Genomic DNA, 27,789 nt, shown 5'->3' on the forward strand with positions numbered 1-27,789 from the left:
AGCTCGCCGCCTTCTTGCCCTGCCTGGGCTCCGGAAACCCAGTGCACACCCCAAAGAGGTATTTTTATAGGGGCGGCTATGATGAGTGGGCCCTGGAGATGTGAAACGGGGTAAGTCGACCGTTTACTTTGCAAAAGAGGCTCGTGTGTGTGTGTGTGTGTGTGTGTGTGTGTGTGTGTTCGTGTGGCAGCGGGATGGCTAGCATTCCCTCTCCTCCCTCCCCTCCTTCCTTCCCTTTCCCTTCCTTCGCTTTGGGGCGGAGTGGGGGAAGGGAGCCTCGCGTCCTGGAACTCCGGGTGCTTCTGCTTGGGCCGCTGTGGGAGCAGCTGTGCCCAGAGCCACGGGTCGGGCCTGGGTGCTGGGCTCCAGCCCACGCAGCCCCACTCTGTGTAATGCAGGGATGTGCAGGGCGATGGTCTAGGGTCTAAATTCTTTGGGGGCAAATACAGTTCCTCCGCCCCCGTCCTCCAAAAAAAAAAAAAAAATCAGATAATCTGAGAATGTGCAACGCACTCGCGAATTTACATCGGAGGTGCGTTTCCCAGTCAGAATGTCAGCCCTCCTCGGCTCATTCAACTTTATTTTCTCAAATTTTCGGGTTCCTTTGATGGCAAGGGGGAGGGGAAAGAGAGTGGGGTGAGAGGAAGCTCTTCGACCCCGGCTACCCAGAACTGAATTAAAGTTGTAAACGCTCGAGTTTAATACCGGCTGGTCACAATTTGCGATGGGCTGTCTGAAAGGGAGGGAGGTGAATGGGGGCGGGGAAGTCGAGGGAAGGAGGGGGAGGGGACCCAACCCCCGCTGAATGGATGTGCAGATTTCATCCTGTGGAGAACTGAATTTTCAAGGTAAACGTTTTGCTTTCCATAGGGGGTGTTTTTTCCGCTTTTAAGCTAGGAGGCGTTTGCGGTTGCGTTAGGAGGTTGGAGATACTTGTGAGGCTTATACACTGTGATTCCGATTCGTCTCGACACGTCTGGGTTGGCCACACGTGAATGATTCTCAGGCACACTTGCACATGAGCGTGCGAATGCAGGGGCTCTTAATAACGCGGGATGGAGTCGGCCAGGGGAGCGAGGCTTGAACCCGTGACTCAGAAACGTCTTGGCTTTAGTTTTGGTTGTGATTCGACATCAGACTTCGGTGCTGATGAGGCAAAGGCCAGGTTGACTGGAGAAGAGGCATGGGTTCCCAGAGCCCAGCATTTTTACCCAATTCCCGCCTCCCCCCCGCCCCCCCCCCCCCTCCGCCGCAGCCAACACAACACGCACTCACACACTCTGACCATTTGTGTCCTTTCCCTTCTGAGTACCGCTGTCGACCCGAAGTAGCAAGTCCAAGGAAGCCTTTCAGAGGACAAAAAGAAATCCAGAAATAAAAGGGGGAGGGGGTCAGATCGATTCCTTGAGAAGATGAAATTCGGATATTAAAGCACAGACCTATGTTACTTGCTGTTCTCCCTCCCTTTCTATTTCGCCTTTAATCAGCCCGAGTGCCTTTTTCTCTTGGGGGGGGGGGGGGAGAGAAGAAAAGAAAAAGGAAAAACAAAGAAAGTAAAAAAAGGAAGGGGAGTAAAACACTGACACTTAAATGTAAGAAACAACTCCAAAGATGCTGGCGATGCCGGCGAGGTACTTAGTTGAGTCCAAATCCTGCTAATCCAGGAGCGTTAGTGTTACATTCCGTGGCAAACCGACGCGGAGCGGGAGGTAAGGGAGGTAAGGATGGTCCTCGGTTTACTTTTAGCTGATTCCCGGTAAGCGGCAGGAACGTCCTCTTTAAACTCCGGGTATCGGGAGGTGTTCCGGGATTGCGGATGCCTTCGCTGAGTTCTTTGTAATCCTTCGTGCAGAACTGTTTCTGTGGCTTAGAGATGCGGTTTGGTAGCGTCGCTGACATGATCAATGAGGAGAAGTGGACGCAGGGCGCTCTCAGAGAAGCGCTGCTAAGTGGCACCGTGCATGCAATTAGGACGCTGATGTGCTTAAAAGCGTGGTAGTGAAGTCCACCATCAAAGGAACGCGCTCTCCTTTTTCTCCACACTCAAAGCTCCTGAAGACAATTGGTGATTTAAGAGCTTCTTCTGGGTCCTTTTGATGCATTATCTTACATCTCTTTTTTGCCTCTGAAAAGTGTTCTTTAGGTTCCCACCCTGGCATTTCCAGCGACGGTTTAAAATAGCCCAAGTATTGTGACTCCTTGCTTTTCTGTGAAAATGGGAGACCTTCACGGTGAACTGTTAACTGAGGAGGTTCTGAAAGAAAGGCAGACGGGTTTGCTATAGGTGAGGTGGGGAACCTTGTAAAATGGTGTTTCTTTTCTCTTAAATTAGAACCATGAAACTGAACTGACAGCCATTTTATGTATATTTATGGATTGGTTTTGAAAAGAGGGGGGAGCAGGGAAAACACTAAAATGGGACTTTATCTAACCTGCCCTTCTCTTGTAAAGGGCAGCATTTTCTGTTGTACTCATTAGGAAATGAAATCAACCTTTAAATCAAAATGAGTATCAGATAATAATAAAGTCTGGAGAATGTCGGTGTTCCACTGGGGGGGGGGTCATTCATATCCCCTCCTTCTGGATTTCAGAGAAATAGTAGTAGGGAAGAGAGAGACTTTCTTCCAAATCCCTTAAATTTTTGTCATATTATGTTGTTTCCTTTTCTCCTCTCTCCCTTGCAGGAGGTAAAATGCACACTTGCTGCCCCCCAGTAACTTTGGAACAGGACCTTCACAGAAAAATGCATAGCTGGATGCTGCAGAGTCTAGCGTTTGCTCTAACATCTCTCGTCCTTTCGTGTGCAGAAACCATCGATTATTATGGGGAAATCTGTGACAATGCATGTCCTTGTGAGGAAAAGGACGGCATTTTAACTGTGAGCTGTGAAAACCGGGGGATCATCAGCCTCTCTGAAATTAGCCCTCCCCGTTTCCCAGTCTACCACCTCCTGTTGTCTGGAAACCTTTTGAACCGTCTCTATCCCAATGAGTTTGTCAATTACACCGGGGCTTCAATTTTGCATCTGGGTAGCAACGTTATCCAGGACATTGAGACTGGGGCTTTCCACGGGCTGCGGGGTTTAAGGAGATTGCATCTGAACAATAATAAACTGGAACTTCTGCGAGATGATACCTTCCTCGGCCTGGAGAGCCTGGAGTACCTACAGGTCGATTACAATTACATCAGTGTCATTGAACCCAATGCTTTTGGGAAACTGCATTTATTGCAGGTGCTTATCCTCAATGACAATCTCTTGTCCAGTTTACCCAACAACCTCTTCCGTTTTGTGCCCTTAACGCACTTGGACCTGCGGGGGAACCGGCTGAAACTTCTGCCCTATGTGGGGCTGTTGCAGCACATGGATAAAGTTGTGGAGTTACAGCTGGAAGAAAACCCCTGGAATTGCTCCTGCGAGCTGATCTCTCTCAAGGATTGGTTGGACAGTATCTCCTACTCGGCCCTGGTGGGGGATGTGGTTTGTGAGACCCCCTTCCGCTTACACGGCCGGGATTTGGACGAGGTGTCCAAGCAGGAACTTTGCCCAAGGAAACTTATTTCAGATTATGAGATGAGGCCACAGACGCCTTTGAGCACCACGGGGTATCTACACACTACCCCAGCCTCGGTGAATTCCGTGGCCACTTCTTCCTCAGCTGTTTACAAACCCCCCTTAAAGCCCCCTAAGGGGACCCGCCAACCCAACAAGCCCAGAGTGCGCCCCACCTCTCGGCAGCCCTCCAAGGACTTGGGCTACAGCAACTATGGCCCCAGCATCGCCTACCAGACCAAATCTCCGGTGCCTTTGGAGTGTCCCACCGCGTGCACTTGCAACCTACAAATCTCCGATCTGGGCCTCAACGTCAACTGCCAGGAGCGCAAAATCGAGAGCATCGCGGAGCTGCAGCCCAAGCCCTACAACCCCAAGAAAATGTATCTGACGGAGAACTACATTGCGGTTGTGCGCAGGAGCGACTTCCTGGAGGCTACGGGGCTGGACCTCCTACACCTGGGCAACAACCGAATCTCCATGATCCAGGACCGCGCTTTCGGCGATCTCACCAACCTGAGGCGCCTCTACCTAAATGGCAACAGGATTGAGAGGCTGAGCCCGGAGTTGTTCTATGGCCTGCAAAGCCTGCAGTATCTCTTCCTCCAGTACAATCTCATACGTGAGATTCAGTCTGGGACTTTCGACCCGGTCCCAAACCTCCAGCTGCTATTTCTGAATAACAACCTCCTGCAGGCCATGCCCTCAGGCGTCTTCTCAGGCCTGACCCTTCTCAGGCTGAACCTAAGGAGTAACCATTTCACCTCCTTGCCCGTGAGTGGAGTTCTGGACCAACTCAAGTCACTCATCCAAATCGACCTGCATGACAACCCTTGGGATTGTACCTGCGACGTGGTGGGCATGAAGCTGTGGGTCGAACAGCTCAAAGTGGGTGTCTTGGTGGATGAGGTCATCTGCAAGGCGCCCAAGAAGTTTGCGGAGACCGATATGCGCTCCATTAAGTCGGAGCTGCTGTGTCCAGACTACTCTGACGTGGTGGTTTCCACGCCCACGCCCTCTTCCATCCAGGTCCCGGCGAGGACCAGCGCGGTGACCCCCGCGGTCCGGTCGAACAGCACCGGGGCCCCCGCGGGCTTGGGCGCGGGGGGAGGTGCGTCGTCGGTGCCCCTGTCGGTGTTGATTCTCAGCCTGCTGCTGGTTTTTATCATGTCCGTCTTCGTGGCCGCCGGGCTCTTCGTGCTGGTTATGAAGCGCAGGAAGAAGAACCAGAGCGACCACACCAGCACCAACAACTCCGACGTGAGCTCCTTCAACATGCAGTACAGCGTGTACGGCGGCGGCGGCGGCGCGGGAGGCCACCCGCACGCGCACGTGCACCACCGCGGGCCCGCGCTGCCCAAGGTGAAGACGCCCGCGGGCCACGTGTACGAGTACATCCCCCATCCACTGGGCCACATGTGCAAAAACCCCATCTACCGCTCCCGAGAGGGCAACTCCGTGGAGGATTACAAAGACCTGCACGAGCTCAAGGTCACCTACAGCAGCAACCACCACCTGCAGCAGCAGCCGCCGCCGCCGCCGCCGCCGCCGCAGCCGCAGCAGCAGCCCCCGCCGCCTCTGCAGCTGCAGCCCGGGGAGGAGGAGAGGCGGGAAAGCCACCACTTGCGGAGTCCCGCCTATAGCGTCAGCACCATCGAGCCCCGGGAGGACCTACTGTCGCCGGTGCAGGACGCCGACCGCTTTTACAGGGGCATTTTAGAACCAGACAAACACTGCTCCACCACCCCCGCCGGCAACAGCCTCCCGGAATATCCCAAATTCCCGTGCAGCCCCGCTGCTTACACTTTCTCCCCAAACTATGACCTGAGACGCCCCCATCAGTATTTGCATCCGGGGGCAGGGGACAGCAGGCTGCGGGAACCGGTGCTCTACAGCCCCCCCAGTGCTGTCTTTGTAGAACCCAACCGGAACGAGTATCTGGAGTTAAAAGCAAAACTAAACGTTGAGCCGGACTACCTCGAAGTGCTGGAAAAACAGACCACATTTAGCCAGTTCTAAAAGCAGAGAAACTCCCTGGGAGCTTTTGCATTTAAAACAAACAAGCAAGCCGACACACGCGGTGAACGCATTTGATTAATTGTGTTGTTTCAACGTTTAGGGTGAAGTGCCTTGGCACGAGATTCTCAGCTTGGGCGGAAGATACTGAAAGGGTGTGCACTTTCCTTTTAATTTTTACACGTGGGGGAAACATTTGTGTAAACTGGGCACATCGATTTCTCTTCTCTTCTCTTCTTGTGGGGGAGGGGAGCAGAAGGGTTTACGGAGGGCCGTTTGCTGCGCAAGTGACTTGCTAACGGTCGCGGTTGTTCTTGTGGTTGGAAGTGCCATTAAGAACGGTGGAAGATGGCAGCGCAGAGATTCTACTCTTCCTCTTTTGTTCCCTTTCCCTCCTCTTCTTCCCCGCGCCCCTTTAAGCCATGGGTGGGTCTAAATGGCTTTTGTGGAGAGATTAGCACACCCCAACTTTAGTAGAAAGTTTGTTCTCTCTCTGTCCTTCCCCCTCCCCCTCCTCTCTCTTTCTCTGCCTCCCTGCCTTCCTCCCTCCTATCTCATTACTTTTCCTTTCTTTTTAAAGGATGTGTTTGTATGCATTCTGGACATTTGAATTAAAAAACAAAAGTATTGTGATCTGGAAAATGATCACCATAGATGTGGACAAATCATTAAAATTACAGAGCTATATGATCCATAATTGATTAGTCAAAATAACTTATTGATGAAATATACAAATATTTTATTGTAGCACCTATTTTTATATACACATTTAGCATTTCTCTTTCCTTCACTATTTAGCCTATGATTTTCACAGAGGTGTCGCACTATATTAGGACCTGCATTTCCAAAACAGGAGTGATATCAGGAAGGCATTTTAAATCACTAAAAATGTGGAGAACTTAATGGGAAAATCGTAAAGCCAATGCAACCCACCCGATTGGATCTGTCATTTAAAAAAAGAAAAAAATAATAACGGATTGTATCCCAATGTATAAAGGAAAAAAAAATTAGGGCAATTAATTGGGCCATTTGAGTAAAGAATCGTGTGCAAGTTTCTGGTTTTATTAGAGAAGATTTAAAAGTATTTTTATTAGTCAACCAAAATGATGTATTGATTTGACTACTATTGTAGCCGATTTTTGATTGTTTAACCAAACCCAGTTGCATTTGTACAGATCCACATGTACTGGCACCTCAGAAGACCAAATGATGGACTGTACAAATCTCTATACGATGTCTTTATCCCTCTGGGCAGCAAGCAATGATGATGACCACAAACAGGATCTCTGTAAGATGGGGCTACTGTTGTTACAGTCTCATATGTATCCCAGCACATGTAATTTTTTAAATAGTTTCTGAATAAACACTTGATAACTATGTCAAATATGAGGGACTGAAGTAATGATTACTTGAGGTGCAAAAGACGTAGTTACGTGTGATTGACTGAATCTCCATTATTAACAATTAGGACATAGTAGCTAACTTTTATTCCTAATATGAAAAAATTTCCCCAATTATCAAATTTGAATATATGTATATATGTAAAATTCTCCTTTGCAAATTCAGGGAATTATGTTTTCCTAAAGGTGGCATTAATGTCTTTATTAATGAAACTTCAATTGTATACTTTCTTTCCTTACTGAAGTATTCTTCTAATACATGGACCGTGGTAAGTAATATATTGCCTATTCATTTTTCTCCCAATGATATATATTTTGTTATGTCAGTATTATTTATTCAGTCTACAATGCTCATAGTTTCCTAATTTCCCCGTATTCCCATAGTTTTCCTAATTTTAACTTGTGTAAAACTACCTTCAATGATTATGATGGGTACTTTATCTCAAGTTGATCTATATATTTAAAATGTTCGAAATGTTGGTGGGTGTAAGCTGTTCACCTCTGAGGAAGGTTTGCCAATGAATTTAGATTAGTATTTAAGAGTAGGAAATGTTTGAGTGAATCTGAAACTTAAAGAGCCATGTGCTTCATCGCTATTAGTGGATCTTCCCAGAATCTCACCTGAAATGTGTAAAATACCAAGGGCTGTTCATGAACTTTCTGTTTAAGGAACACTTTCCATGGCATTCTGCCACAAAGAGGCAGCATTCACCCATGAGTAAATTGACAGTAACTGCTTGAATTCAGATTGAACAGGTGGTAACAATTTCCCTGAGGAATTAAAAAAAAAAATTAGTAATGCTACATCGGTCAAGTGAAGTAAACTATCCCCATTCTGTGTAACATCTTCCCTTTCCCAAATTTTTTTCAAAGGGGAAAGGACCAAGCTTAATAATGCCATGATATTATCATGAAAAAAAAAAAAAAAACAGTACCTTACTCTTCATCTACCTCCTCCATATTTAATCCAGGACTAGAAAAGAAAAATAAATTATAGCATTTGACTTCACAATTGGGGTTGTTCTTAATTTTTCTTCACAGTGGGACTTATTTTTTCAATGTCCAAATCACTTCCTCAATATTATTATATGTAGATATGACAGTATTGTATAAATTATAAACTATTAATACAAAGTGGAATCTTCACTGTAAGTTTTATTTCTTAATTGATGCATAAAAAGTGAGAGATAAGAATTACATGAAATTCAAGATGTAGTTCTGAATGATGTAAGTAGCTTCCAAAGAAAGTTTGTTGATGCATTTTTCAAAGATTCACAAAATAATGTTTATTAATTCAAACCAGCGCCATCGTCCATTATCTTGTCACAAATACTTCTTTAGGTAGTTCATTTGTACTTCTACTCTTCCTAAGGTGTCCAGCCTTTTTTTTTTAATTTCAAAAATAACAATCATATGATTTATGAAAAGAGGTTACTTCTAATTTTTAAATTATCTTTTTCCCAATTGTATGAAGGGGATAAGAGTAAATTCACTCCTGTTCTAATAAACTTGAAAATTTTTAACATGTAGAGTTATGAAACTGTGTAGAATTAAAAAACTGAATTCTTTCTCCTTATTCATTGTGTCCAGCCAATACATTAACATATACAATAGAACACGAGTTGTGTGGTTTTGAGTATTTGATTTTTGGCGTTTCAGGTTGTTCACCGAGTAAATAATTAAATTGGGTATGTCAGCGGTATATGATTGGATTAAGGAACCCTGCAAATTCTCTCCATAGCATTTTGGTGAACAATATGTAATGTTCCAGGCATCAATTAAAATTTGGATGCAAACTAAGCTTACTCTTTGTGCTTTTCCATTTGATATGTTGCATAATCTCATACAAATATATTTCCAAATAGACATTGCAAAATCTTATTTTTATCTATATATGAATATAGTGTAAATACTTAAATTATCTCAGAGAAAGTAAATATATTCTATGTAAATGTGATAATTGGTATGCTCGCATTCAAAATTATTTACAGCTAAACTGTTGGTTGAAGTTATGTGTTAATGAACGTTACCATAAATATACTTGGAACACATCTTTTGTTTAGGCGAGATTATCACCTTTACACATGTGAAGTGTGAAATTTGGGTAAATGTCCTGTGTATCCGGGTCTGTCCTTCACCACTGTTCCCTCAGCCTCAGTAAGAAAATCAAACTATGTGCAATGAAAATATCCACACATAATGTGGAAAAGGTTAGAATTTAAGAAGAGAATCGAAGATACCAGTTGCTTGCCCTATATCATTAATTCTATTCTTATTATTATGTTGTTAGCAAATTATTCAAATTAAGTATGTATAGTTTCTTTCCCTGTTTTATTTTTCCAGACTCTTGTCCTTTTTGCTTACATCTCCCTCCTTCCTCCCTCCTTCTCTTGTCTTATCCTTTCTCTTGATTATTTTTCAGTAGGGCAAGGGGGAGAGCGAGAATAGTTCAGTCCTTGTTTGAAATGCCAAAAACTAGCTACTTAATTTCAAGAGCTCAATGGATTGTTCCCAGAGTCACACAACTCCAAATTAATGAAAATAAAACAAAACACAAATATGCTTCCAATTCATTTGGGAATATGCTCTTGTAGCACTTTTCAGGTGGCTCCAAATTAAGATATTTTGCAAGAGGTGGCAAAATATTTAGTATAACTAATTTTAAGACTAAAATTTAAACAGAAAGAAGAACTAAAAACAACAAAAGAACTGATTTAAATGTTAGAAGGGGGCATTTAATTAATTGATTTTCAAAGGGAATAAAAAGTTGTTAAAAGGTAATTAAACTGTTATCAAATTAACTATTTCACTTATGGATAAAGTTCTTCAGACCCCCCAAAGTTCTCTGCTTTCTTGTAAATACAAATATATGTATTTTTGTAAATACAAAATTAAAGAAGGTGGGTGGACATTAGTCCATCAAAGAATTATCTAACATCTATATCCAAAGGAATCTTATGTCATTGAGTATTGCATTTGACAACTGTGCATTTTATCATTAATTTTATTTTAATTTAATTTAGTGCTTTTCTATAATTATCCATTGATAGTTCCATCAGTTTATGTAGCATGTATATGGTATACAAAAATACATATTATCAAAGAGAGCACTGCATACTTAATTTTCATCTGGAGTTCTTTATATTTCAAATTTTTACATTATTTCAAATTCTACTTTTATGGTCTAGGCTTTAGGCATGTTAGACTGGGGGAAAGAAAATGATTTTATGCACTGTAATGTTTCGGTGTGACTATAGTATAATACCCTTTTCTTACTCTGTTTACAGCAGACTATTTGGCTTACAAGACACAGGTCAAATATTTCTCATGGCATTTGTACCAATATTATAAAATGAATAATTTTATACTCATTTTTTAAAAAAAATGACATTTAACCTTGATTCAGTTAAAGAGTGACGTAAATTACTTCTTAAAAAATTTCTGAAGATCAAAACAGAAATATTTCATAAAGAATTGATGTAATGCAAGTATGAAATCATTTTACTTTCTCATTTTCTATTTACTGTCAAAATTAAAATGTAATGATATATTGCAAAATGCTAACTATATCAGATACATTTTTATTACATATTAGGAAATTCATTTTATAAAAGAAGAGTAATGTTCATAGTGATATGTTGAATGGAAGTCTTCCAGAGTTTTCTTCTTAATTAGGTCTTTATCAGAACATGAAGGAATATTGTATATTTATAATACAAAATAAACATATACATGTTTAAAAATTACATGTGTTTCTAAAAGTGGAAATTATAAAACAGTGTTATGAAGGATAAATTGTTTTCTTTTAAAAATTTAACCTATGCAGAAATGGAACTGCTACTTTATTAAAGGCTCATTAATTTCTTGGTCTACTTATTTTAGACAAACTTATTTAGAGATCATTTTCAAAATATCATGATATAAATTGAATTCAAATTTGTGATCAATATTGAATCATATAAAGACAAGTAGGAAAATTCGGTGACTTTTCAGTGTTCTGGAATATGCACTGTAGATTTTCTTACAAATTTACTTCCACCACCAATAATAATTTTCAGTGGTTCCAACTAAAATATTTTTTAAGAATTTTATTTTATGCTTCCTTAAAAATAACACTTAATATTGGATATTGAAACCAAATTTGCTATATTTTTTCAATTTATAATTAGATATGTATCTATTTAAATAAAACATGAAGGGTTTTATTTAATAAAGCATAATAAACTTATGTTAATTGATTAGCAAATTGTTTTGTCGGGATACTATAATAAAATTTTTGACCAGCATGTTTTATCCATGAGAGATTCACCAGGCTCATGTAGACTAAACATTTAAATATTAAATATAAAAATATGTAAAAATGATTATTTGATCAACAAAATATTTTATTTGTGATGATATATCTATTTAAATCACCTGTAAAAAAATCCTGCTTTTTATCATTACAACAATAGAATATTTTTACTATGTTTATGTCCAAAGTCAAAAGGGTGTTTCACTTCTGAAAATACTAGTAATAATGGGGAACATTTATCTATCAAATTTATTTAAACCCCGAGTTTTAATATCAACTTTAAATCTCCAGTCCTAATTATAAAGTTCATTGTACATGTTTTTCTCTATATTACTGAACTCTGCTCCTGATAAAGTTCCCCTAAAGTACACAAATAGCCATAGTGTTTTTCTTGTTTCATATTTAGGTAGCACATATTAAAATAAAGTTATGAGCTAACACTGTTAAGTTTCATTTCACTTAAATAGTACCTTTCAATTTTACAATTATCTTCAAACTTTTAAAGCTAGTTGAATAGTATATTTACATAGGTACTTACAAAAGTGAACTTTCAGATCCAGAAACTGCTCATATATGTCAAAATATATTCAATATCATTCACCTTACTGTCATCTTAATTCATTCAATCAGTGCAGTGATATTTTTGTTACCCTGTTAGGATTAAAGACCCCCAAGTCTTAGATGAAAATTAAGTATCTCCTTGGTAATTAAGAAAAAAAAAGTAAAAGATAAATGCTGAGTATTTGGATTCTAATCTTAAAATATCTTCTTCAAAACTAACAAAATTGTATATACAGAAAACCATTTAGGAAGGGTCTTTGTATAGAATTATGCATTTTATGCATAAATTTATGCAATTTTGAAATTGCTAATTCCATATGGTTTACATGATCTTTCGACTTTAAGTTAACAATGAACTGTCTTCATTTAAGAATTTTCGTCTGAGGGAAGATATCTTTCACAGAGGATGCACTTGAATATGCTTGTTGTCACATTATAGCTTTGACCTACTCTTTCCTTTAAAAGCTCAATTTTAACCACATTGAAAATGGTCTGTATTATTATGTTTAATTCTTGCAACTCAAACCATTTATCTCCCACAATTTTTGAAAAGAAAAACTTGGTATATTTCTTCAGTTTGCTTTCATGAAGTTTAAAGGTACCCTCAGATTAATGACATCCCCTCAAAACATTAAAGACATGATTAGTCAGATTTTTTTCCTGGTGTAACAGTCCAAGCACTATGTAAGCATGACTTAATGTGGGAGTGTGAGGATGTGGATATTAAATTGTCACTGTGGACTCGTCACTCATTAATAACCATCTTTAATACAAAACATGTAAAGATGAGGTGAAGTGTTTCTTGGAATGCTAATGTACTTAAAATTACACACACCGATTAACTGGGTAGCACGTATAGTTTACAAATGCCACTGTTGTGTGCTTGTAAATACTAAAGCAATGCTTGCCAAGTGGTAAGGCACAGTCTAGATTCTGAAAAATCTGTCTTCTATAAAAGATAACATATAATAAGATATCTTATAATAAGATAAAAAATAAATTTGAATTCTAATGCCGTTAGGCTAGATAAGCACTCTTCATATTGTCTTAACGTAGCAGCTTCATATAATAGATCTGCTGGACCATGAGGGCATTTTAGCTTTTAAGAATGTTTAAATAAAATTTGCTCCTGCAGTATTATAATTTATGTATCACAATCATGGATTTTCAGGCAGTGTTCTCTAGGAGCTCAAGAGTTTATCAATGCTTTATATATATGAAGTTGCAAATTCTATGTAGGTTGATGCTATAAAGAAATTAAAATTAAGTGTAGAAAAAAAACAGTGAATAGTTTTACAACCAGAGGAAACCAGTTTACTACATATGAATGTTCTATTAAAAATGTAAATACAAGATTTACAGCCACTTGGAGTCTCCAGAGCCAACTTTGCCAACGGCCCTGACTCTGAAGGACCCTGGACATCCTAAGGGGAGCTGCAATAGTAACTTAAGAGTGTGTTATTACAGAGGGAAAATTATAATCACAGCTCACAACAGAAGCTTTCCCCCAAATGTCTAACTGCTGATGTGCTTGAAAACAGTGCAAAAGATCAATTCAATGAAAATATGTCAAACATCAAATATTATGAGAATCACTTCAAGGATGGAAGATATAACTTGGAAAAGCTGATCCAATAGATTTAGGAGCAAAAATTTTTAAAAGAGGGAGACAGAATTGCCAAGACTATTTTTTTTTTCACTATGTTAGAAGAAAATAATGAGTACAGATATTCTTTAGTATTGCTAACTGTGACAATGATAACTTGTTTGTAATTGGATGTATACCTAGAGGAAGCAAGTTGATGTATATTTAGAGGAAGCAAAAGATAACATAATGAGATTCCCAAACTTTCTAAATGTGTTTCTCTTTTAAGATTTTTTTAAGACTAAACACTGACATACTTTGTAAAGAAATTTTGAATTTCATCTTCTCTGTTAATTTTCTAACACAATGTGAATTAGCTTTGATATATTAATATACTGTCAGTTGGACTTTTATTTTTACTCTTGATTTGGTTTGACAATCATATAATCTTAATTTTTTTTCTTTGTAGAAAATTTAATAAGCTGTGCCTGAAATAACAAAATAATAGTTTCACGTTATTCATTATGTTATACCACAAATGGTAGCCAATGGCAACAAGGCAGAAAGATGATTCTAAAATTCTGAAATATGTTCCTTTTTCCATTACAGATGGTTTGTCCTTTGGCAACTTTCTTTGTATCTCAGCCTTATTTACAATTTGTAAAAATTAATACAATGTGTGTGATTTGTGAACACCTTAAAAAAATTAGCTTTCTGTTGTCTCTACTGGGTGTATGTCAACTGTGATTCTTTCTAAAACTAACATACTAATTATCGTTGCTATTTATACTGTATCTATGAAAGATATATCTTTCAGATAAAAACATCCTTTCTTCTCTTTCTAATATTATATTAGTTTGAAATGTATCTTTTCATTTCTCCATTAACTGTGGGATTCTTTTTATAATATTAAGTCATCATTGGTAGATATTTTACAGTACATTTAAAGGTACAATTTCTTTGAAAAGGAAAGAACTTGGTATAATTTTATTGACTTCATGACATGTTCTTACTCTTTGAAATAGTAACACTGAGCTTTTGGTGTATTTCAAAAATATATGATTAATATTCATTTCTCAAAAAATTGAGTTCTGTTTCTAAATTGGGTGGCAATTTTTCTTACATTGGCTTATATTGTTTGCATTTAACTAAAACGTTTTGAAATTATATGTGAGGTAATTTCCATTATTTTGGTTTTAATTCAAACAATCTTGGGCATACTTATTTTTTGTCAGATAGTATTCCATAATAAATATAGAAAGATGCACCAATAATATGTACCATGTATAATATTTAATGATTTTTGACTTATATTTTTGTAGCATTAATTACAAAAGATGGAATAAATTCTGACATAGCATTCATCATTTTAATATTCTAAATTTACGGCTCTTCTACATAATGATTAATAATATAGATGGTACTAAGTTTATTTTATCTACTGTGGTATGAATTTGGCTTTTAATCCAATAATGAAATTGTTTCCATTCTCAATATTTTAAAGTACTATTACAACTGCTATTTACTAGTCTCACTGACAATCTGAATTCTTCCTGAAATGCTCAAAGAGTCTTTATAGAATATTATAAACAGAGAGCTCTAATGTTTAGAATTTAAAATGGTAGTAATGACAAATCTACTATAAACATAATAATTAAATCATTACTTTCTCCATTAAGAAGAGAACAGAAGCTCAAGTACATTAAAATAATGTCTCGAAAGATATTGGAAATGTAGCAAGCTGACATTTATACCTAATAAAAAATCTTATTAATATCATTGTAGAACATTTATATTGTTTTATACAAATACTATGGTTCTATTCAGTGTAACAGAGAATTAGTCCAGAGTTATTTTGATCACAATTTCTGTCTGTTATTTGCTTGCAAAATTCGTCTAGAAAAATGGATACTTGTCATAATAACTGTATCTATCACGAGGCCATAGAACTAAAGGTTGCACTTATTAGGCACTCCCTTATTGAGTTAACAAATAGGTATTTACAGATGTCTACAAACTAATGTGAATTCAGTGAACACTATAAACTTCCTAAATTGTTTATCAGAACACCATTTACCTTGGCATAAACTTCACAGGTGACTAAAACATCAATAAGAACATTAAGTGACTCGTTAGTACCTTGGCATGCAAATTTATATTAGAAAACCGTTGGGGAATGCTAGTGAATTTTAAATATATTTACAATAATAAGCACTGTAAATATTTTCCAGATGGCTTCACTTTTAGTCCCCTTCTCTGGTAAAGATCTGATAGTTAAGGAGAAATGGAAATAAATCTTGAGCACTTAGACATAAAACTTAACCCAATTTTAAATTGCAATTATTAATTTTGGGGTTTTTTTGGAATCATTGGCTACGTGTTTCAATAATTAAGAAAAGAAATGATTGCTGTACTGCACTTATATTACTGTTCAGAGCGTGCCTTAATAGAGGTACTGGTAAAATTTGCAGGGATTTTGGTGTTTTAAGCTGGTGAGGTATTTATCTATTTAGAAAGCTTTTCTGGGCACTAAGTGTTTTCCCCTGGGTGTGAGAAAATCAGTTCATCCTTTTAATGAGAATGTTACCTCCAGGGAAAATGCAATCCAGAAGGAATAATACTTTCCTTCCAGCAGTTGCCTGCACAGGGACACATTTTTCTCTGGGGCTGACTGCGTGTATATTTTAGTTAGAAAGTTTTAATATTTTAAAATATCACTGCATTTAGTCATAAGGCATCGTGACGGTAGGATACAGCATTTTTTGAATATGTATTGACATATTTTTCTGAGCTTTTAGATATATAATTATAATTTAGGAAATTTTATTTATTGTTAAAATTTTAGCTGTCTTCATATTTGAGATACAATAATTATTTATATGTACTTTACATATTTTGTTAAATTTAGAGACAGAGAACAAGGGGCTTAAATGAAGTGGCTTTAGATTTTCACTAACCAACTCCAAACAGCACAATTTTAGAAGTCTTTAAGCTGTTTTGATGCCAATACGTAAACTCTTTCTCAACATTCAAACTTACTTCATTTCAACTGTGACGAGCACTTGGAGGATGAACTATTTACTTCTTGTGATTACTTCGAGTGTCTTGGAGCATTTACGCATTAAGAATGTGAAATTGTTTGACTCTGCAGCCACATGTTTTAATTCTTCAAAATTATATTTAATATTCACATGTTTTAAAACTGTTTTTGGTCACTGTTTTTGTCCATTAAAGACTACTAGAACACAACTGCATAACTTTTTGGATTTTAAATACTTAGCTATTAAATTTTTTCTTTCACAAATTCTTATAATTTTCTTTCCAAATAAGAACCAATTAGATATAAAAATATATAATACTAAAACATTAATATGTGTTGATATTTGCTTTTGTTTGTAAAATATATACTTTCATAACCATCAACTACAGTAAATTACTCCTTCTTAGAAGGTACATCAGTATTCAAACATTTCAATAGAAATCTGATGACAGGTATGAAAAATGAATTTCGCTTTAAGAGTACCAGACTCGTGCCATAATGAGGAATAAAAATAAAAGGAGCACCTTTTCAAAATACTGAATATTATCAAAATGAAAGTTAAGTTTTTGTATTTGGGAAAGTTCTTCTCCTCCTATTACTTTCTCTCATTTCATAATACCAAATCAGTTTTCCTGTTACTAATGTTCATCAAAAATTGCCTCACTTGAATTGCTATTTATTATGTGAAAATAAAATCCCAATTTGTTTTTAACAGGTAGTGGTATTTAATAATAAGTAGACTTATTCAAATAAGTAAGTTTGATGTAGCTATTTGTGTATTCAAATAACTAAAATTAAGATCATTTATTTTTGAAATGAGTTTCATAAATTAGAAATGTAAAGCTTATTTCTATGTTATATATCAAAGTTGTTTTATCATATGCTTAAACATAGTAAATACTTGTAAAGAGGCAAAAAGCAATCATTTTTTAATAATTTGAATCTCTTTTCAATATTTGGACTGTGATTTTTTAGACAATATTGATGTGCAGATTTCTGTTTACTTGTCTTTTAAAATGGGAATGTGGGTATTCATATGCATGATTTAAATACTGCCTTAATAGTTTAAATTACATATTTGTTTTTGAATTGGGAAAAAATGATATAACATCTAGACAACTAACTGAGAAAATTTAAGATCATCACATTGGTAAAAAATTAAATCATCTCATATTATGCACATTTTTATAAAGTAACTTGAAAAATACAACCACATACGTATTGACAGAAACTGAATTTTTGTATTAAGGTTAAACAATGTGTAAATATTTTACTCAATTTTTATGGTGAAATTTCTATTTGCAAAAATATTTTAAATAAAATTACATTAAAAGTTAGTGTATTATATGTGTTACGAATAATACTAAAGGTGACATTACTTGCAGTGCCAGAGAAAGGAAACAGTCTAAAAAAATAAATAATTTTTATTTAAAAATAATTAGAGGGGTGCCTGGGTGGTTTAGTTGGTTAAGCGTCTGACTCTTGATCTCAGTTCAGGTCATGATCTCACAGTTCGTGAGTTTGAGCCCAGCATCAGGCTCTGTGGGAATAGCTTGGAGCCTGCTTGGATTCACTCTCTCCCTCTCTCTCTGCCCCTCCCCCACTCATGCTGTCTGTCTCTCTCAAAATAAATAAACTTTAAAAAATTTTTAAAAATAACAATAATTAGAAAAAATAATGTATGTGGCAAATTTTAACCTATATCTGATCTCTGGGTGTTTGCATGGTGGTTCAGTTGGTAGTGTGTATTTTCACATACTATCTATTCACTTATTTCAAATAATGCCAATATCGATATACATGCTAAAGATAATTCCTTTAAATATGCTATTTCAAATGAGCAAACAACAAGATATTAGGCAATTATTTATATGGAATCTGTACCACAGCTATGACAAATTTGTAAATGTTCCAATGGAAAGAGCAATGTTTGGTTTAGTTTTGTTTCCAACTTACTATATTTACTACTATAGATCTATGGATATCCTCTTCATTTGAAAATCTTTCTACAAAACAGGAAACTTCCCATGCAACAATGGGATGGGGCCACAATGAAAGAAAGGAAGATAATACTGTGGTTATGATCAAACTAAGACATTTTTCTTTTTTTTAAAATTTTTTTTCAACGTTTATTTATTTTTGGGACAGAGAGAGACAGAGCATGAACGGGGGAGGGGCAGAGAGAGAGGGAGACACAGAATCGGAAACAGGCTCCAGGCTCCGAGCCATCAGCCCAGAGCCCGACGCGGGGCTCGAACTCACGGACCGCGAGATCGTGACCTGGCTGAAGTCGGACGCTTAACCGACTGCGCCACCCAGGCGCCCCACTAAGACATTTTTCAAAATAATTAAGCCTAATTTCGTTTTAAGAAGTTCCAAATTTAGTATCAATCAGGTAGGAACTAAATATATAAATGCAGTAATTACATAAAAATTTTGAGTAAATAACTTTAAAGTAACTCTTAATCCCACTACATCATAGCTGTTTCAACTTTGCTATTAGATTCATATTTGAAATGTTAGAAGTCTTAGGCAAAATTCCATTTGATGTCATTTTCTTCTAACGAATCATGTTGCTATTACTCCTGCTGTTTTTGCCCTTTAGAAACATTCTATCATTGAAACCCTATGTAAGTCTTATCATCTGGAACTGGTGTGGCACTGGATCTTCAGGTACTGTGAAGAAGATCTCCAAAAAACCAGTAAAAGTGTCTAAACCAAATATTTATTCAGTCATGAACTCTCAATATGTAGGTATATTCATATGTATATTCATATATATATAATATATATCTTTTTGTATTTGGATAGTTTCAATGTTTTGCAACTTGAATCACTCCGTTGTATTAACTAGGATTTAGGGCTTTGCGGGGGGGGGGGGGGTGGTGTCACAGGTTTCCCTTTAATTTTTTATTTCCCCAATGTGTATAGAATTTTGGTGTAAAAGTTTCTATATAATGAATTATTCACATGAACCAGATTCATGCTCGTACATTATTGTTAGACTACATTTCATGATACATTGTTATGGTTTATATTGTTTTAACTGAATGTAATTCATGGATCTTTTAACAATTTACCTCTTTGTCAAGATTACCCTATTCCTTTTATGCATTTTGTCCGATAATTTTTTTTTGTAATGCAATGAGCCAGATAGAGTTACTAGCCTATTTAAGTAATATAAGGATATGGCATCTCTCTACATAGGGAAGTCAAAAATATTTTAAAGTGATTACTGATCTTTTTACTTATTAACAATATTCAATTCAGTGAAAACACTGTACACTGTGATCACTCTCTATGAGTTTGACAAATTTTTGAATTTACATTGTTCTAGTTGTTCATAACTTTAAGAATCCGCTCAAACTGCTTGGATTTAAGCTAAGAAAACTATGAAGTAGATAAATAACATCTCTCTTTCAGTTTTGTTCTCTGTTTTGGCTTGCCTTTTAACCTGTGGTTCACCAAGCAAGTTACAATCATTTTCCTTTCAACTTATTTTTTCTGGAGTGTTAATTTGTTCCTGACATTTTGCCTCATGAGAGTCACATTATGATTAAGGTAACTCAGAGATCAAAAGGATTTTCAAGGCTGTTATACATACCTCTACCTACAGAACCCAGGTTCCCTGACAGCAATGATAGAGGTTAGCGGGACAGGAAACCAAACTCAGCACCAAAGACAGATACTATGCAGATTAGCCCACTCAGCTAAGACTGACAATCACATAGAAAATATAGCCACTTAAGGGAATAACTCACCTGCCTCTTTGTGGTTTATATTTTCTATCTTAGATTAAAAACAAATTTTAATTGGGGAGGGTACCAAGACAAGGACATTTTAATCACCAAATCTAATTAATTCCATTATATGTCAATACGTTTTTAAAAACTTTTGTTTTAAACTCTGTTTGTCACATCTGAGCCTAGGTGGCTCAGTAAATTAAGCACCCAGCTCTTGGTTTTTACTCAGGTCATGATCTCACTGTTTGTGGGATTGAGACCCATATCAGGCTCTGTGCTGACAGTATGAGCCTGGTTGGGATTCTCTCTCAATCTCTCTCTCTCTCTCTCTCTCTCTCTCTCAAAATAAATAAACATTTTAAAAAATTGCCAAAGAAAATACAGTTTTTTAGTTAATTGGCTAATATGACTATTATGTATATTTACTGAATACATTATAAACAGTTGAAATATATTTTGGTATTATATTATTCAGTTATTATTTATTTACTGGTATAATGAAATATATTATTTCTTTCTCCACACATATAATGCAATTTCATGAGAGAAATGTTCAAATGCACATGTACTCATTCCCTTTTAATTCTAATTTAAATAGCTTCTTCAGTAAAAGCAGAACTCCTCAATAGTAATATAATTCTGTGATTCTTTCCTGAATAAAACAGATTTTGTGCTTATCTTTTTTAAGTATGATCTTAATCACAGAAGTGCTTTTAGTCTTCCAATTGGGATTTTTAAAAAGAAAACCCAAGGGTGTTGAGGTGGCTCAAGAGGTTAAGTGTGCAACTCTTGATTTCTACTCAGGTTCTTATCTCACAGTTATAGCTCATGGTTAATGAGTTTGAGCCCTGCTTTTGGCTCTGTGCTGACAGAGTGGAGTCTGCTTGGGATTCTCCATCTCCCTCTCTCTCTGCCCCTCTCCTGCTCATGTGCACCCATGCGCGCTCGCTCTCTCTCTCTCTCTCTCTCTCTCAAAAATAAATATTTAAAAAAAAAGAAAACTCAAACTCAGGGCATTAGATGTCTTTCCTATAAAATAATATATCAAGTAGGATAAAATAATTAAGTACTCCTTACAATTTTAGTATTTCAAGATCTTTAGTATCTTTAACCTATGTTAAAACACTCCAATAGGTAACTGCTAAAGAAGAATTTGCATGGTCAGCAATTTTGAACTGGATCATTAAACTTATCTTTTTTGTATACAAAAATAAGAGAACTAAAGAAGCAAGTAATGTTTCCTTTCAGGACATTTTTTAGGTTATGATGTGTGTGTGTGTGTTGTGTGTGTGTGTGTGTGTGTGCACGTTATGCAAGTTTTACAGGAAGGCTTGCTGGTTTCATCAATTTTTGCTTGTTTCTCTTTTATTTTATATTTTCTAAGCCATTGTAATTGTTTTCATTATAAGCTACACATACAAGAGCATGGTGAAGATTTGAAGGAAGATTCCATAATCTTTAAGCAATTCTTTTATCCCATCAAATCACCAGCAGAAAATAATGCCAAGACCTGTGAACTATACACTTCATTGGCCAAGTCCTCAAAACAGAGTGGGGCTTGCAAACGTTCAGTGGCCAGCTATGCCTTGTTAACTGCATATATGTTTGTTATCTGATTTGGGGAATGGTAAGCTGTTAGGAATAACCACTTATCTTCAACTTTCATTGTCAAAGACCAATATTTCAAATGACAGTTTTGGACCAGAAAAAAATTTAGTAAGATTTTGAGTGAGTAAATAAAGCCACATCTTCCTTACAGGACTTTTTTAATCTCTCCGTTCTTACGCTTTTTTACAACTAAAGTAAAACTAAGTGTCATATAATCAAGATAAGACAAAAGAGCAAAGCCATTGAAATATTGAGCTCTTACTGTGAATTAGTCTCCCTTTCTAAGACTTTCTGTATCAAGTCTTGCCTTGTTTGATACAATATATTTCTAGCATTGTCACCCCAGCATTATTTTTGACATTCTTTTTTGAATAGTCATTTATTTGCATATTTCACATTTTCTCCTCTACTTATCTAAAAAACCCTAATGTTTAAATTACTGAGGTATCTAAAAATATTCCTTATTATATAATTCCAGATCATTATCATTATTTGTTTTACTCTATACAAACTATGCTATTGTGAACAATGATTCAGTGTATAAAATACAGGTCTCCTTTCTTTTTTCCTGCTTTGCATTTTGGTGTCTTCTTTTTTCCTGTTTTGCATTTTGGTGCCCTACTTGCTATGTACTATTTTAGTTTTCCTTTTCCTTGATATTTTGCTTATGTGGAGTTCATTCTTATTACAAGATTTACATGATGATCTGAAAGTCCTTAGTAAGTTAAAAAATGTAAAAAATAATATTTCAGAACCATGCATTTTTTAAAAAAGATTTTACTGTTTTACTTGTGCCCTGATTGTGTGTGTGTGTGTGTGTGTGTGTGTGTGTGTGTGTGTGTATAAAACTAGAATTTTGAAAATTTGGAAATTTTATTCTTCATTTAATTTTATTGCTTCAAGTACTCTTGAAGCCTGACACAATACATAGGGAAATAATATAAAAGGTTTCATGTACAAGTGAAAGTTCCATTATATATTATGCAAGGATAATTCATTTGTGTATTTTTTCCCTAGGTCCTTTTCTGTTATTTTATTCCCCTAACCTCCTAAATTTACTTAAATTTGGATTACAATGACTATTCATTTGGATGATTGATTTTTAAAACTATGCTAAACAGTGGCACCTATGCTGACAGCTCAGAGCCTGGAGCCTGCCTTGGTATTATTATATTATATTATATTATATTATATTATATTATATTATATTATATATGTCTTCCTCTCTCTCTTCCCCTCCCCCACTCATGCTCACTATCTCTCTCTCTCTCTCAAACATAAATAAAAATTAAAAAAATTCACAAAACAAAGAACTACCTAAGATTATATACTCTGACAATTTCAATTTCTAAGTCACTCAAAGATCTTACTTTGGAATAGCCACCTAAGAAGTATCACCACAGTTAGATGCTCTTTGACTCAAGCGTTTTCTGCTGCTGCACTTGAAATTGCCTGCTCCCCTTGCTCCATCATCAAGGATGCTGCCCAGAATTCTTCCTTTACCTTCTGCACATGCACAGATTCCTTGGGCTGAGGCAAGGTGGAGCCATTGGTGGTGAAATGTAGTTAAGAGGAAACTGAGGCGGGGGGAAGGGGAGGCTGGGAAAGAAAGGAATTGGAAAAGGGAGTTCTTTCTACCACTCTTTTCATCACCCCGAGGACTATACATGCTTGTTTTCAGATGCTTGCTCCATTTCTCCATATACAATTGCCAAAGTACCTGATTGTGGTGAGTGCAAAGCTCTGGGCCTAGTTTCTGTGATATTTTCTCGATATTTCCTTCTGACATGTAGATTTTTTTGGGTTTTTTTTTTGTTTTTTTTTTTGTTTTTTTTTAGTTCATGTATTAGGAACTTTGTGTGTGTGAATGGATATGTTTGACTTTATTACTCTTTCTATACCAAAAGAGGCTTGGAAGGTTAAAGGAGAAAAGTGAAATTTAACTCTATTTCCCTAACACTACCAATGATGATAGATAGATAGATAATAGATAGATAGAAGATCAATAGATAGATAGACAGATACACAGTCTGTGGATTTGTTGAGGTAGGTGAGATACTGTGTAGTTGTAGCTGTTTTCCATTACAGATCTTCCTAGACTTACAATAGAGTTATATCACAACAAGCTCATTATAAATTGAAAATATCATAAGGTGAAAATGCATTTAGTTCATACAACCTAGTGATCATTATTGCTTAGCCTAGCCTATTTTAAATGTGCTCAGAACACTTACATTAGCCTACAGTTGGGCAAAATCATCTCACACAAAGCTTATATTATAATAAAGTGTTGAATATCTCATTGTAACATATTAAATACAGTATTGACAGTGAAAAACAGAATGACTGTGAGGGCACAGAAATGGTTGTCAGTGTATCGGTTGTTTACCGTCATGATCACGTGGCTGCTGCTGCTCTAAGCATGACCAGAGAATATCCACTGCATGGAGTTAGCCCAGGAAAAAAGAAAAATTCAAAATTACAAGTATGGTTTCTACTGAATGTGTTATCTCTTTGGCAGGAATATAAAGTAAAAAAAATGTAAGTCAAGCCATCGTAAGTCAGGATCGATGGAGGAAAGAAACTCTGATTAGAAGTACAGAATAGTGGCTGGGGAAAGCATTAGTGAAAGGAAAGAAATTAGACAAACGCTAGTTGACCTAGGTAGGATGCGTTGCTTTATGAGTATCATTTTATTCTCTACTTCCTGGAGCTGCTGATCATTGAGCTAAATACTCATCTCCAAGACTTTCATTTCCACTCTGCCAAATTCACACAATTTACCTACCTTGAATTCCTTCTGCAGGCCTTGAAAGGTATAATTACTTTGTTAGAATTGGAGAAGCCCCTCATGTCTTTACCTTTGGAGAAGGCAGAACTTAACAACCGTGATCTGACTGGTAACTTAAATCATTTAATGTTTTTGAACGTTGTCACACAGACACATTGTAATATTACACATTGTAATATTCACCTAGTGTAATAAATACTTAAGGGATATTATAGATTAGATTACCTTTGTTAGTAGTATACAAGTATGTTTTATAGTTTGATTTATATCAGAAAAAGTACCAACTTCAAAAACAGACTATGGGTGATAATGTTTCAAATCTCCCCATTTGTAATTTCATTTTTATGTATTTCTTAATCACTTCACAACTTTGTATTTAATCCAGTATATGAGTGACAAAAATATATGAGAAAAATGTATGTAGAGTTTAAATTGCTAATGTTTTTCATGTAGTGTTGAAATGCTGAGGGGTTTTGTGTGTGTTTTCTTCGTTTACTTTTTTGTAATCATTGGTGATCAGATAAAGCCAATGGTAAATTTAAGAATGCACAACCTTAAAGATACACTATCATTGCAAATAGATATGGTTGCAACATTTCATGCAGCTATATATAGATTCCAATAGAGTGATTTGGACACTTGCTACAGGTACCTTTTTTAAAAGTCCACTAAGAACAATCTGCATGATTTTTTTTCTGTCCAGACTAACACATACAAATCTAAAGAATATTGCATCTCTGAGAATGGCTTTTTAAAATATTGATTTGATTTTTAAATGAAGGATATATTATTAAGCATTCATTAAAACAAGCCTCTACTTCATCAGTTCTTCAGAAAATATCACGGCCTTGGACATTTCTAGTTAGGGAACATTTATTTCATTCCAACATCCTTACTGTCTAATGATTTGGTCAGGTCATGAATAAGTCAACCCCTTACTCACCAAGATGGATTGTGAATGCATTTCTAACTAATTATCTAATAATACTATGAAATTATATTGTTTCTATCATGTGAGTGAGGCAGAGAAATTGCATATGAATGTTTTTCAGCCTAGTTTGAAGCAGAAAATATATGTGTTCGAAGTGACAGAAGCAGACAGATTTTGCTGACAAGAAAGAATCTTTGTATTTGTGAGAAGTCACTGTAGAGACTATGGTCTCTACCATAGGGCAAAGAGGAAGAAATTGCAGATAGGGACATGCCTTCTAAAAATGAGAAGACAGCCACCACACCGCAGCAAACCATGTAAGGCAATAAAACAGTCATGTGACAAGTCCAATGACTATCATTCTGGCCACTTTCAGAAAAAGCAGAAAAATAAGGCAACTAAAGGGTATGGTACGTTCAGTACTTACCTACCCATTACTCTTATTGTTCAAAGTATCCAGGTCTTCATATCAGTTGGGAAGTGAGGTCTCTGTAGGGTAAAGTAACATGGCATTTGTTACTTCTCAACAATGGACAGAGGTCCTTTTTAGAAATTGGCCAATTTTGTTTGACCTTTGAATACAGTGACCAGATTTTGTTTTCTTTTATTTTGAGTAAGCACATGAATGAATAGATCTTGTCTTGCTAGATTGACATTCACTCATTGAGCATCAAGGAAACACTCTACAGGCATGCAAATTAAAATACTGATAGAATAGAACTAATCATTTTTTTTGATACATTATCTAACTGGACAGAGAAACATATCAAACAGATAATTTCAATATACCAGGATATAAATTTATAATTTCTTATAATCACTTTAAGTTAGGAATCTAGCCAAAAGATTTACATCTAAAATAGAAATCAAATATTGATTTAAATATTGATCATTTTGGATAATTTTTATTTTAAAGATTTAATTAATCAGTACATATCACTGAACCATACTATGTATATTTCTAAGTTTTCTACTCATGCTCTGTTTGAATTCATCTTTGCCAAAAATTTAGTAAAAATTCCTCTCTACTTAAATTTATAGAAAAACCACTTTTGTATGTTTAATTGAACCCATTATTTATCTTAAGAATCACAGTTCTTGGGGTACCTGAGTGGCTCAATCAGTTAAGCCTCTAATTCTTGATTTCAACTGACGTAATGATCTCCCAGCCTTGAGATCACACCCCATGTTGGGCTCTGCACTGGGCATGGAACCTGCTTGAGGTTCTCTCTCTCTTTCTTCTTCCTCAGTACCTCCTCCTGTTTATCCTTTTGCGTGCTCGCTCGCTCTCTCTCTCTCTCTCCCTCCCTCTCAAAAATATCACAGTTCTTTTGCACATTTTATTTTTTTCTCTTTTACCCATAAATAATTCAGCTTATTTGGAATGTGGTGACTTTTGGTACACCAAAAGTGATTACCAGACTTGAAAATTATCACAGAAATTGTGGCCTGGACCTCACGCTAAGTAATTAATATCTGGAAAGCAAATAATCATCTAGACAAAAGATATTAGTTTCTGACAGAGGTAAAAGTGAAAGTGTTTATTCTCTCTTTTTCTTCCCCTCCTCCTTCTCTTTCTTCTCCTCCTTCCTCTACTGAGTTACTGCAAATAGTTGATTCCAGTTGTAAGAACAGTTTACAACCAGATAAGACCTCATTAATTGATGCATCAGGATTAATAAAGATGATTTACTAGGTGCTTTTTGCAGCTAAACTATTCAGACTGAAGATAGTCTAGGTTCTTTGGAATGTTTCATTTGTGATTTCAGGTCTCTGCCTTGAGCTGCATGAGTATAGCAGATACGTATTATTTTTTAATGAATTTGCCAGAAAGTGTTTGGTTGGTCAAATATATTTGATTATACTACTCAATTCAATGAACATTAAGGTATTAAGAAATTGTTAAATTCCTCCAAACGTGAGGGAAAAAATTCAAATTTCAGTTCTGTTAATTCATACAGACTCAGCCTGAATCTATATCAAAATTCATAATGGTTAATATCAAATAATAATGAGAATTTTATTTAATAATAGAAGGTGAACAATTGAAAATATATCAAACATTTAACAGAATCTTAGAATTTTCCTTCATATGTGTTTGATATTCTAGAGAGATGAGCTTCATATACAAAGTATTCATTATTACAATTTTGACTAAATTCTTAAATTAAAATAAACACTTTTTATTAAGAATCATGAGTTACCAGGAATGATACTAAATGATTTTTTTGATAGTTTGTATCCAAAGTTGTGTGTGTTTATAACAAATG

At 36.1% G+C, this 27,789-nt stretch overlaps 1 protein-coding gene and 1 pseudogene across 1 annotated transcript; one reads left to right on the forward strand and one right to left on the reverse strand.

The window, feature by feature from the left end:
• The first annotated feature begins 2,692 nt into the window (after positions 1 to 2,692).
• On the forward strand, positions 2,693 to 5,569 carry SLITRK5 (SLIT and NTRK like family member 5). Its single transcript, XM_047083119.1, has one exon. The coding sequence runs from the start codon at positions 2,693 to 2,695 to the stop codon at positions 5,567 to 5,569; it is 2,877 nt and encodes a 958-aa protein (XP_046939075.1).
• Positions 5,570 to 7,630: 2,061 nt separating this feature from the next.
• The window catches only part of LOC124508669 (SWI/SNF-related matrix-associated actin-dependent regulator of chromatin subfamily E member 1-like), a 77,689-nt pseudogene continuing 57,530 nt past the window's right edge, over positions 7,631 to 27,789 (reverse strand).

The sequence above is a fragment of the Lynx rufus genome, unplaced genomic scaffold (genome assembly GCF_022079265.1).
Source record: "Lynx rufus isolate CCGP_SWC_20201006 ecotype Redwood Valley unplaced genomic scaffold, mLynRuf1.p SCAF_1, whole genome shotgun sequence".
Lineage (NCBI taxonomy): Eukaryota > Metazoa > Chordata > Mammalia > Carnivora > Felidae > Lynx > Lynx rufus.

Excerpts from the sequence above, each read along its gene's own strand:
- SLITRK5 (XM_047083119.1), top strand. The coding sequence starts at position 2,693 with ATGCACACTTGCTGCCCCCCAGTAACTTTGGAACAGGACCTTCACAGA.